Source organism: Corythoichthys intestinalis, chromosome 21 (genome assembly GCF_030265065.1).
Source record: "Corythoichthys intestinalis isolate RoL2023-P3 chromosome 21, ASM3026506v1, whole genome shotgun sequence".
Classification (NCBI taxonomy): domain Eukaryota; kingdom Metazoa; phylum Chordata; class Actinopteri; order Syngnathiformes; family Syngnathidae; genus Corythoichthys; species Corythoichthys intestinalis.
This window is the reverse complement of record NC_080415.1, coordinates 27,211,195-27,224,859: the sequence shown is the minus strand read 5'-3', so window position 1 is coordinate 27,224,859 and position 13,665 is coordinate 27,211,195. Positions and strand designations below refer to the sequence as shown.

Below are 13,665 nucleotides of genomic sequence, written 5' to 3'. Positions count from 1 at the left end.
TAGCTTAAGCAAAAACAACTTTACGTTGGTCTTAACAGGGAGCAGTTGTATTCAGCCATGTGAAATGAGGCAGACCAGAGGGCAGTATATCCACCCTAATCAATAAAACTAACTGCAAACACTTTCAAATAAACCATTACAACGCCACTTTAATGAAACGAATACTCAAAGCAACAAAATTTAACGAGGATTATTTTCAAATCGAGTACTCGAGTTGATTGATTAATCGTTGCAGCACTACTTCTTTTCCACTCTAATTTGGAAATAAATTCTTTAAAAATCAAACAATGTGATTTTCAGTTTTTTTTTTCCACATTCTGTCTCTCATGGTTGAGGTTTACCCATGTTGACAATTACAGGCTTCTCTAATCTTTTCAAGTAGGAGAACTTTCACAATTGGTGGTTGACTAAATACTTATTTGCCCCACTTTATGAAAGTTAGTATAGTATGTATGTAGTATGTAAATCAGTACAGATTTATTTTGCATTGATCATTTAGCCTATCAATTCATTAGGTTCATATTTGTGAGAAATGTAGCCCTGACACTCGTTCACACTATCTGTATGGTCATACATGCAGGTCATGCTGTTATATGATCCCCACCAATGTTGAGACCAAAACTACGCCCTTGCACAGCAGATTTTCTTGTGAGGTTAATGCAGATGGTGGAAAAATGTGACACTTACCATTGAATTTAAGAAGGAAATATGAGCGTGGTGTGCATGAACTGGCTAAACAACACGGGTGCTAAGTTAAAAGGTGACAATAAAAACGCTTGTTGTATTGAATGTTTTTTTTTATAATGTATTGTTTTACTTTAGTCTTATTAAATGCATGCACTAAATTAGAACACGGCTCACCGTATCCACGTCCTTACAATCTTCTGCATATATCTGTAAGACATACGCGGTCTGCTAAATGTTAAGAGGGCTTGACATAACATTCAATTTTCACTTGGTAGTGCGTCACGATGAAAAGGTCTATATATCACGCATAAGATTATTCTAATGACCTGTTCTGTTTCTGTTGGTGGGCGAATGTAATTGCAGATTGACATGGCCAGCGGGAAAGTGCTGGAGGAAACGTATTACAAGTGGATGCAGTATAAGGGCGAGTGTTTCCAGATGATTGAAATCGAGCCGACGCCGCAAGGTGTGATGATGCATTTCTTATCTTGCGATAAGAGAAAGAGCAAAATGTCACTTGCTGTGATTCAAAAGACGTTAATTGGAGCGTTTTGTTTGCATGTTGATGCAATTTTACAGGTGGCTTGTTTTGCAACAGGACTTTTGATAGATACGCCTGCTGGCCAGATTCTCCTGCTGGGTCACTTGTCAATATCTCATGTCCGTTTTACCTGCCCTGGTATGATCAAGGTATGGTATTTGAGTTGGGGTTGACAGGTGTTCATTCCATTTGAACTGGGACGGACTGGCAACGATTGAGTGAAAATTTGTTGAATGTAAATGACATTTAGCGTAACCCTTTCAGGGATTGCTCAGTACAGTGGACATCTATTCAGAAATTATAATGAGCTTAAAGTGCCTGTGACAGCATTAAAAAAATCTTAAATAGCATTATTATGTGAATTAGAATCATTGAGACGATTCGACTAGTGCTGCAACGATTAATCGATTAACTCGGGCATTCGATTAGGAAAAAAATATTCAAATTAAATTTTGTTGCTTCGAGTATTCGTTTATTTAAAGTGGCGTTGTAATGGTTTATTTTGAAAGTGTTTGCATTTAGTTTTATTGATTAGGGTGGATACACTGCCCTCTGGTCTGCCTCTTTTCACATGGCTGAATCCAACTGCTCTCCATTAAGACCAACGTAAGCTAAGTTTTTGTTTGAGCTAATGTTTTTTATAATGCATTAACAATTTAGTTTATTGGTATATTTAGATGTTTTTTGTGGGAATGTGTCTGAACCATTTGTTAAGAGCATTGTAAAAAAAAAAAAAAAAAAACTAGCATTTTATAGCATTTAAGCTAGCGGACTTTTTTAATGTAAGTTAGCCAATTGGTCTTTTTTTGTACATAAATCCTCATTTAAAAAAAAATATATATATATACCGTTTGAGGATCAGCTCAGGTATTGTAATTTTTCATGTTCCTTATCCGATTACTCGATTATTCAAACTAACTAGTCCATCGATTAATCGACTACTAAAATATTCGATAGCTTCAGCCCTAGATTCGACTATTTACAACAATTTGGCAAGATGACGAGAAATTAGTCTTTTAATCTGCTGCTTAGCCTCGCCTGTCATTATAGCGCTCTAGAATCCCCAGCTAGAGGATGACGTCGGCAGGGTCACGATTTCATCTGATTTAGAATTCAGCCCATTCAGCCCATTGGAAGATTTAAAACGAGGAAAATGCGACGAAGAGAAAAGCAAAATGTCATTGTTTCAATCTCTCTGCTACAATATTTTTATAGGTTATTCTTTTTATCTAAGTATTTTTCCCCAATTGCTAAATAAATGGCATGGTCATGACAAATAACAGTCTTGTGCTAAATGGAATATGAAATATTAAAAATGCATTTATTCAGTACGACTGGGCAAAATTAATTCATAACGGTTAAAACTGTTGACTTCTTGCACCTCACGATCGATATTTTATGCCACCGGAGTTAGTCCACCTTTCGTCATTTCCCTGCCCCGGCTTCGGAGAGCGTAAACAAACGAGGAGACGTGACAGCTACCCGACATGCTAACCTGCACTAAGTCTTATTCTTGCCTTTCGAAAACGAAAAATCACACAAAACTACCCCTGATCATGTAACAAGGCGGCGGGGTTGTCGATTGTCTTCACCGATCGGCAACCACCCAGCGGCGGGCAAGTTACAGCTCGTCGTTCCCCTGCTGCGGGCAGGAGTGGACCCCCTTTTGCCTTTAGAACTGCCTCAATTCTACGTGGCATAGATTCAACAAGGTCCTGGAAGCATTCCTCAGAGAGTTTGGTCCATATTGACATGATAGCATCACACAGTTGGTGCAGATTTGTCGGCTGCACATCCATGATGCGAATCTCCCGTTCCACCACATCCCGAAGATGCTCTATTGGATAGAGATCTGGTGACTGTGGAGGCCATTTGAGTACAGTGAACTCATTGTCATGTTCAAGAAACCAGTCTGAGATGATTCCAGCTTTATGACATGGCGCATTATCCTGCTGAAAGTAGCCATCAGAAGTTGGGTACATTGTGGTCATAAAGGGATGGATGTGGTCAGCAACAATATTCAGGTAGGCTGTGGCGTTCCAACGATGCTCAATTGGGTACCAAGGGGCCCAAAGAGTGCCAAGAAAATATTCCCCACACCATTACATCACCACCACCAGCCTGAACCGTTGATACAAGGCAGGATGGATCCATGCTTTCATGTTGTTGATGCCAAATTCTGACCCTACCATCCGATTGTCGCAGCAGAAATCGAGACTCATCAGACCAGGCAACATTTTTCCAATTTCTATGAACTTGTGCAAATTGTAGCCTCAGTTTCCTGTTCTTAGCTGAAAGGAGTGGCACCCGGCGTGGTCTTCTGCTGCTGTAGCCCATCTGCCTCAAAGTTCGATGTACTGTGCGTTCCAGTGGCGGGCCGTGCATTTCACACCTAGGCCTTCAGTAGTGCTCCGTCTGAATCAATCCAACCCTCAATACCTATATTATGGCTTCTACTTCTACTGCAGGTACAGCCACGACACACACAAAACGCATAAAAAAATAACCAGATAAAACTGCATATTATTTAAGAAAAGAGCAACATTTTACTCACCAAAAATCCGGATTATTTGTACACAAAGTCCATCCTCCTTTCTTTTTCTCAAGATCAGCAATGGCAGCGATCAGGTAATTTTGTATTTTGCCCGACGTCCCACTAAAGACTGTTAGTGGACTGGTGGTAATGTTGATCCATGTTGCTCTCAGCAATGAGAGACAGAAGCTCCACATTATTTCCTCTGTTTTTGGATCCAGCGTTTTCATCGTGCCCCCGAAATGAAAGTTCCTGCTTGCCCCCAAAAAATGATAGTCTATCTGTCTTTTCAAAATTTCCCTATTTTTCTTCAACTTTTCGTTGTGGTACTCCGTTTCCCTACGCACCTGCTCGCTCAGCTGTTGTCGATCCCCTCTAGTTTCCCGAAAAGTTTTGGAAAGCACCGTTGCTCGCAAGTGTCCCGGCGCAACACCGGCAGTGCATCGATGCCTCATTGCTGCCTTGGAAAGGCAAGACAAATTTGCAAATCCAATGTGGCTCAAAACACCATCTCGCTCAGTGGCAGATAAAAAGCACTCCCAGAAATACAATTTGCACCGGTCCTCGGAGTCTGTGAGCCAGGAGTACCACTCATAGTTAGTGGACTGGAAGTGGCGGACAAATCGTTTTCCCGGTTGTGACTAGCTTGCTAGCTTCAGAGTTGCCCGACCTTGTTTAACAATGTCCCGCTTTTCTTGAAAAGTCCGTCTTGAAAATGACTTTGACAGTAAACCTGCGACTAAATCCATTTGTTCTCCTCCTTCAGCCATTGCGGGTTGACAAAACAGCTATTAAATGATTAAATTTATTGTGCAGCTTGCTAGAGATGCAGTTTGCTAGCTCTCGCTAGTACAGTGTCTGACTAGCCAATCAAAGCGTGGGAATACGCTGACGTTTCCGTACGCCCGCTAGGAGGCCTTGGTGTCGCCAACTCAAAATCTGATTGGTTAAAGCAACAGTTTGATCGCCATTTATTTTATGCTACATGGCCCGCAGAACTGATTGCGGCGGCCCCCCCCCCCCCAGGCATCTTACTATGACCCTGCCTGGTAACAAATAGTGGCTGAATTTGATTGGTTAAATGCTTAAATATGAAAATACAAGTCTGGATGCAACGCAACCAGGGGGATAACAATGAAAGGAATCAGGCAGACCATTTGGAATGATTGAATACATATTCATGGACAAAAATTATATATATAACATCAGTCTGTGATTCAGATTTTTTTAGGCCAGCAGAGAAGGCTTTGCAGGCTTTGACGGCCCACCACTGGTGCGTTCAGAGATTCTCTTCTGGTTGTAACGGGTGGTTATTTGAGTCACTGTTGCCTTTCTATCAGCTCGAACCAGTCTGGCCATTCTCCTCTGACATCAACAAGGCATTTCCGCCCACAGAACTGCCGCTCACTGGATATTTTTTCTTTTTCGGACCATTCTCTGTAAACCCTAGAGATGGTTGTGCGTGAAAATCCCAGTAGATCAGCAGTTTCTGAAATACTTAGACCATCCCTTATGGCACCAACAACCATGCCACGTTCGAAGACACTCAAACCACCTTTCTTCCCCATACTGATGGTCAATATGGACCAAACTCTCTGAGGAATGCTTCCAGCACCTTCTTGAATCTATGCCACGAAGAATTGAGGCAGTTCTGAAGGCAAAAGGGGGTCCAACCCGTTACTAGCATGGTGTACCGAATAAAGTGGCCGGTGAGTGTAAATTGTGTTAAATGTAATTAATGATATATATTATTTCATGTTTCTATTTATTTATTCCCCATTGCAAAATAATTGCAACACCATGACTACAATTGGATGTCGTATAGGGCCCCCCAAATATTGTCCCGTGGGTCACAATTGGACCCTGGGCCACAGGTTTGATACACTGTACTAAATGAATGCAACTAAAACATCTAGGGGGGAAAAAATTCTTGCATGGAAGGGTTAAAAAAATCTTTAAATATCAAGGGGCTGCAAATTACTGCAAAATTAACCCTTGGGTTGCAAGTTTGAGACCCTTGTTTTAAAATTAACATGTTTTACATAAACATATACAGTGATGAAAATAAGGATTTGAACACGATGGGATTTTGCAAGTTCTCCCACTAAAAATGATGAGTGGCCCATTTTTGGAGTTTTGTGTTAAATGATAATGATTTAACAAAAACATTTTCATTCTGTTTTGTGTTTGGTAAGTTCAATCATCTTATGGGGGAAATTGAGCATTATATGACAGAATTGCAGTGGTGCCAATACTTTTGGCCAGCAGTGTAGAACGACTTTTGTATTTTTCATTGCAAATGGACACACCACTGCTGAAGCATCTACCATAATTGTGACTAGTTTAAGTACTACTTTTATCGTTGTGATTTACAGTTTCACACGGCATGGTGTATCGACGCTGCGGCATCGACGGTCTTTGGGAGCGTGACGGGGACGGTCACGTATGGAGGGATAAGTCCGAATGCGAGGAGGAAAAAGAGGTCACATCTCAGGAGGTATTAACAGCCAAATGATCACCAGACAAGTGAGCAAATGTGAGTTCAAGTTTAAATCTTTAAATTTGACCGCATCATGTGATGTTTTTCAGATGTGGTTCCAGAAAATGATGTTGAGCTTCAGGATGTTGTACACCGTGGGTTATTCCCTGTCTCTCTTCTCTCTCGTTACCGCTCTCGTCATTCTGTTGAGCTTCAGGTAAACCGCAGGGCACATACAGCGGGGCAAATAAGTATTTCGTCAACCACCAATTGTGCACGTTCTCTTACTTGAAAAGATTAGAGAGGCATGTTGTGGTCAACATGGGTAAACCTCAACCATGAGAGACAGAATGTGGGAAAAAAAAACAGAAAATCACATTGTTTGATTTTCAAAGAATTTATTTCCAAATTAGAGTGGAAATTAAGTATTTGGTCACCTACAAACAAGTAAGATTTCTGGCTGTCAAAGAGGTCTAACTTTGCTCCACTCGTTACCTGTATTAATGGCACCTGTTTTAACTCATTATCGGTATAAAAGACACCTGTCCACAAGCTCAGTAAGTCACACTCCAAACTCCACTAAGGCCAAGACCAAAGAGCTGTCGAAGGACACCAGAGACAAAATTGTAGATCTGCACCAGGCTGGGAAGACTGAATCTGCAGTAGGTAAAACGCTTGGTGTGAAGAAATCAACTGTGGGAGCAATTATTAGAAAATGGAAGATATACACTAACCGGCCACTTTATTAGGTACACCTGTCCAACTACTCGTTACCACTTAATTTCTAATCAGCCAATCACATGGCGGCAACTCAGTGCATTTAGGCATGTAGACATCGTTTAAGACAATCTCCTGCAGTTCAAACCGAGCATCAGTATGGGGAAGAAAGGTGATTTGAGTGACTTTGAAGGTGGCATGGTTGTTGGTGCCAGAAGGGCTGGTCTGAGTATTTCAGAAACTGCTGATCTCCTGGGATTTTCACGCACAACCATCTCTAGGGTTTACAGAGAATGGTCCGAAAAAGAAAAAATATCCAGTGAGCAGCAGTTCTGTGGGCGGAAATGCCTTGTTGATGCCAGAGGTCAGAGAAGAATGGCCAGACTGGTTCGAGCTGATAGAAACAGTGACTCAAATAACCACCCGTTACAACCAAGGTAGGCAGAAGAGCATCTCTGAACGCACAGTGCGTCGAACTTCGAGGTAGATGGGCTACAGCAGTAGAAGACCACGCCGGCTGCCACTCCTTTCAGCTAAGAACAGGAAACTGAGGCTACAATTTGCACAAGCTCATCAAAATTGGACAACAGAAGATTGGAAAAACCTTGCCGGGTCTGATGAGTCTTGATTTCTGCTGCGACATTCGGATGGTAAGGTCAGAATTTGGCGTCAACAACATGAAAGCATAGATCCAGCCTGCCTTGTATCAACGGTTCAGGGTGGTGGTGGTGGTGTAATAGTGTGGGGAATATTTTCTTGGCACTTTTTGGGCCCCTTGGTACCAATTGAGATTCGTTGGAACACCACAGCCTACTTGAGTCTTGTTGCTAACCATGTCTATCCCTTTATGACCACAATGTACCCACCCTCTGATGGCTACTTTCAGCAGGATAATGCACCATGTCATAAAGCTGGAATCATCTCAGACTGGTTTCTTGAACATGACAATGAGTTCACTGTACTCAAATGGCCTCCACATTCACCAAATCTCAATCCAATAGAGCATCTTTTGGATGTGGTGGAACGGGAGATTCGCATCATGGATGTGCAGCCGACAAATCTGCACCAACTGTGTGATGCCATCATGTCAATATGGACCAAACTCTCTGAGGAATGCTTCCAGCACCTTATTGAATCTATGCCACAAAGAATTGAGGCCGTTCTGTAGGCAAAAGGGGGGCCAACCTGTTACGAGCATGGTGTACCTAATTAAGTGGCTGGTGAGTGTATAAGACCATTGATAATCTCCCTCGATCTGGGGCTCAATGTAAGATCCCACCCCGTGGCGTCAAAATGATAACAAGAGCGGTGAGCAAAAATCCCAGAACCACACGAAGGGACCTAGTGAATGACCTACAGAGAGCTGGGACGACAGTAACAAAGGCTACTATCAGTAACACAATGTGCCGCCAGGGACTCAAATCCTGCACTGCCAGATGTGTCCCCCTGCTGAAGCCAGTATACGTCCAGGCCTGTCTGCGGTTCGCAAGAGAGCATTTGGATGATCCAGAAGAGGACTGGGAGAATGTGTTTATGGTCAGATGAAACCAAAATAGAACTTTTTGGTAGAAACGCTGGTTCTCGTGTATGGAGGAGAAAGAATACTGAATTGCATCCGAAGAACACCATACCCACTGTGAAGCATGGGGGTGGAAACATCCTGCTTTGGGGCTGTTTTTCTGCAAAGGGACCAGGGCGACTGATCTGTGTAAAGAAAAGAATGAATGGGGCCATGTATCAAAAGATTTTGAGTGGAAAATATCCTTTCATCAGCAAGGGCATTGAAGATGAGACATGGCTGGGTCTTTCAGCATGACAATTATCCCAAACACACAGCCAAGGCCGGCCCAGCCTATACACAGACTATGCAGCTGCTTAGGGCCACCACTAGTGGGCCCCCATCTTTTCCTGGACTAAATTTTGTTCCATCTCATCTTATTTTGTACTTTGGATGATTCAAAGAAGCTATTGAGAAGTATCTTGGAATTGGAGGTGGAGTGCCGTCCTCTTCACAAGATGATGATTTCCCCAAATGTACAATTCAAGGTAATGCTTGGCAATGTCGTGTACATAGTTAAGAGATCAAGAATCAAGAAAGATGCACAATAAGTTACAATTTTAATACATTTTTACAAAAATATGGGCCCCTTGGCATTATTTTGCTTAGGGCCCCCAAACGGCCTGGGCCGGCCCTGCACACAGCCAGGCTTCGTAAGAAGCATTTCAAGGTCCTGGAGTGGCCTAGCCAGTCTCCAAATCTCAACCCCATAGAAAATCTGCGGAGGGAGTTGAAAGTCCGTGTTGCCCAACGACAGCCTTAAAACATCACTGCTCTAGAGGATATCTACATGGAGGAATGGGCCAAAATACCAGCAACAGTGTGTGTGAAAAGCTTGTGAAGAGTTACAGAAAATGTTTGGCCTCTGTTTGGTATTGAGCAAATACTTATTTTCCACCATGATTTGCAAATAAATTCTTTAAAAATCAAACAATGTGATTTTCTAGTTTTTTTTTTCCATATTCTGTCTCTCATTGTTGAGGTTTACCCATGTTGACAATTACAGGCCTCTCTAATATTTTCAAGTGGGAGAACTTGCACAATTAGTGGGTGACTAAATACTTATTTGCCCCACTGTAAATGGGTATTAAACCTGTCGTGCAAGGGCCAATTAGGGCCATGATTAATCGACTGATTAGTAATTAATCAAATGAATTAACAACTGTTATGACAGTCGATTCATTTTTTGGAGACATTGTTGATCCAAAAAGTTCTCACTTCGGCACCAAAATATATTGTTTCTTCTGTTGTGATGCAGTCAGCAACTAAAAGCACACGTTCGCAATGACATTGAAGAGAAAGGCTGTTTTTGACTAGATGGTGAATGCAAAGAGCACTATCAAGATGTTTGGGTAGATAATCACAATAATTTGTTTTGTATTTGAAAGGAAATTGCGATGCACACGCAATTACATCCATGCCAACCTCTTCTTGTCCTTCATCCTGCGAGCCGCGTCGGTCATTGTTAAGGACACCATGTTGGAACGTCACTGGGGACGCGAAATTATCAAAAGCGCCGATGTGAGCGAGATGCTCAGCCATCGGGTGGGTGTCGCTTCTATTCTCAGCGTTGTCGGGCTAGGGAAGTCATGTGATGTGGGGGTGTCTGTGTCCGCAGGCCGCGATCGGCTGCAGGATATCCCAAGTTCTGATGCAGTACTGCGTGCTCGCTAACCACTACTGGTTTTTTGGAGAGGCAATTTATCTGTACTCCCTGCTGATTGCCTCGGTGCTTGTTGACAGCAAAAAGTACTTGCCGTTGATCTGTCTCGGCTGGGGTAAGTCAATGCCGCCGCCGGCTTAGAGAAGTGACAATCAAAATAATCAGGCTGTGCTGACAAATAAGTTTGTAACGAGGATTCATCAAGTGTTTACTGTGGAGGAGCCAGACCTGAAAATTGAATAAATAATGAAATTATTAAAAAATGTAAATGTATAGTTTGAAATTGGCTGTCAAATATATACAGTGAGGCAAATAAGTTTGTGCTAGTTCTCCTGCTTGAAAAGATTAGAAAGGCTTGTAATTGTCAACATGGGTAAACCTCAACCATGAGAGACAGAATGTGGAAAAAAAAAACAACAGAAAATCACATTGTTTGATTTTTAAAGAATTTATTTGCAAATGATGGTGGAAAATAAGTATTTGGTCACCTACAAACAAGCAAGATTTCTGGCTGTCAAAGAGGTCTAACTTCTTCTAACGAGGCCTAACGAGGCTCCACTTGTTACTTGTATAAATGGCACCTGTTTTAACTCATTATCGGTATAAAAGACACCTGTCCACAAGCTCAGTAAGTCACACTCCAAACTCCACTATGGCCAAAACCAAAGAGCTGTCGAAGGACACCAGAGACAAAATTGTAGACCTGCACCAGGCTGGGAAGATTGAATCTGCTATGGGTAAAACGCTTGATGTAAAGAAATCAACTAAGGGAGAAATTATTAGAAAATGGAAGCCATACAAGACCACTGATAATCTCCCAATATCTGGGGCTCCATGCAAGATCTCATCCCGTGGCGTCAAAATGATAACAAGAACAGTGAGCAAAAATCCCAGAATCACACGGGGGGACATAGTGAATGACCTACAGCAGGGGTGGGCAAACCGGTCCTCGAGGGCCGCAGTGGGTCCCGGTCTTTGTTCCAACTGATTCAGCACACACAGTATAACCAATGAGGTTTCAGTGGAAACAAGGAGCACCTGACTGCAATCAACTGATTGCACTTGTAAGAAACCAGATTGGTGAAAGGCTGTCCTCATGATGGGTATTAACAAAAACCCGCACCCACTGCGGCCCTTTGTGGAATTAATTGCCCACCCCTGACCTACAGAGAGCTGCGACCACAGGAACAAAGGCTACTATCAGTAACACAATGCGCCGCAAGGGACTCAAATCCTGCATTACCAGACGTGTCCCCCTGCTGAAGAAAGCACACGTCCAGGCTGTCTGCGGTTCGCTAGAGAGCATTTGGATGATCCAGAAGAGGACTAGGAGAATGTGTTATGGTCAGATGAAACCAAAATAGAACTTTTTGTTAGAAACACAGGTTCTCGTGTTTGGAGGATAAAGAATACTGAATTGCATCCGAAGAACACCATACCCACTGTGAAGCTTGGGGGTGGAAACATCATGCTTTGGGGTTGTTTTTCTGCAAATGGGCCAGGACGACTGATCTGTGTCAAGGAAAGAATGAATGGGGCCATGTATCGAGAGATTTTGGCTGGGTCTTTCAGCATGACAATGATCTAAAACACACAGCCAGGGCAACAAAGGAGTGGCTTCGTAAGAAGCATTTCAAGGTCCTGGAGTGGCCTAGCCAGTCTCCAAAGGCAACAGTGACTCAAATAACCACCCATTACAACCAGAAGAGAATCTCTGAACGCACCAGTGGTGGGCCGTCAAACCCCATAGAAAATCTGTGGAGGGAGTTGAAAGTCCGTGTTGCCCAACGACAGCCCCAAAACATCAACAGCCCCAAAACATCATTGCTCTAGAGGAGATCTGCATAGAGGAATGGGCCAAAATACCAGCAACAGTGTGTGAAAAGCTTGTGAAGAGTTACAGAAAACGTTTGGCCTCCGTTATTGCCAACAAAGGGTACATAACAACGTATTGAGATGAACTTTTGGTATAGACCAAATACTTATTTTCCACCATGATTTGCAAATAAATTCTTTAAAAATCAAACAATGTGATTTTCTGTTTTTTTTTTTTTTTCCACATTCTGTCTCTCATGGTTGAGGTTTACCCATGTTGACAATTACAGGCCTCTCTAATATTTTCAAGTGGGAGAACTTGCACAATTAGTGGTTGACTAAATACTTATTTGCCCCACAGTACACAGAATTGGCCAAAAGTTTGGAGACACCTCAAAGGTGGATACTTTGAAGAATGTACAAAACCTGTTTTCAGTTATTTCACTTTTTTTTGCCATTCCACATGTTCGTTCATAGTTTTGATGTCTTCAGTGAGAATTTACATTAGTATTGAAAATATATAAAACGCAAAAATGATGAAGTGTTTCCAAACTTTTGACTTTGCATGCTTTTCCCCCAGTCCCACAAATGTAAAACTCTGCCTATGATTACAAACTCTAACTATAAAATGTACATAATTACACATACTATAAAGGCTGGGTGCAAACTGTAGAAATGCTGGTTGTCTCGTTACCTGTCGGCTTTGTTCCGCGTTTTTTCGCATTGTGCTGCAATTCCAAGTGCTTCCTTGTTGAATTGGATGTCGAGTTTTTAAGCGGTCGACAGTCTTTCTGAGCCAGCGCAGTTTGCAACGCACGGAGATATTTTTGTCATCTTTACTGGACGGATATGTGAAGTAATGGCTGTATCTACATTGTGCAAATGCAGCCGTTTGTTGTATCTCTCCGGCTCCTTTTCTGTTAGCATCCTGATAGGTAGCTAGGCTATGTTGTTGACCGCCGTGGCAGACAGCGCGCACACAGCATGGTAATACACGTGACACGTTTTTTTTTCCGATGAGAAAACGTGAGATGTGATGTCACTCCCAAACTCAAGAGCAGTATTTTCTATTTATATCCTCTTCGTACATAGTAACTACAGTATTCTTCATTCTACATACAGTATGAGGCAACAACAAAATAGTAACGCACAGGCACTGAGGAAACTAACTTTAATCAGATTACTGGCTTGGAAAAATGAACGCGTTAGATTCCTCGTTACTGAAAGAAAGTAATCAGATTACAGTAATGCGTTACTTAGTAACACTGTCCAAATGTAAGCATTGGTCTCATGTGTGACGTAGGGACACATTTTGTTGCAGTGAGTGACGTTTCCACAGTTAATTATTCGGTTATCAGTGTCCACATGATGGCGCCACAAACGCATAATTCGCACATCTTCACTTTAGACAATGTTTTTAAGAACCCTCGTTTAAATGTGCGTGTGCGTATGGATGGTTGGCCAAACTGTAGAAAAAGTTATTCTTTTCGCCATATACCCTGCTATGTGTAGACATGGCCTTAGTCACCTTAGTCACACTCAATTTTTTTGTCGCCAGCCATTTCTGTGATATTTTTCATTGTCACCTTTTGAACGCTTTGAACTGATCATCAAACCTTTCTGACAAATCTAGAATTACGTTGGGACTAATGCCTTTTCTGTTTGTTTTTTA

At 42.2% G+C, this 13,665-nt stretch overlaps 1 protein-coding gene across 1 annotated transcript in view; it reads left to right on the top strand.

The window, feature by feature from the left end:
* The window catches only part of LOC130909592 (glucagon receptor-like), a 43,178-nt gene that overhangs the window by 15,328 nt on the left and 14,185 nt on the right, over nucleotides 1-13,665 (top strand). Inside the window, exons 3-8 of the mRNA XM_057826267.1 lie at nucleotides 1,051-1,153; nucleotides 1,267-1,377; nucleotides 6,137-6,258; nucleotides 6,351-6,457; nucleotides 9,904-10,060; nucleotides 10,134-10,293. Of these exons, the coding sequence (XP_057682250.1) occupies nucleotides 1,051-1,153; nucleotides 1,267-1,377; nucleotides 6,137-6,258; nucleotides 6,351-6,457; nucleotides 9,904-10,060; nucleotides 10,134-10,293 (760 nt within the window). The remainder of the gene's footprint in view (nucleotides 1-1,050; nucleotides 1,154-1,266; nucleotides 1,378-6,136; nucleotides 6,259-6,350; nucleotides 6,458-9,903; nucleotides 10,061-10,133; nucleotides 10,294-13,665) is intronic.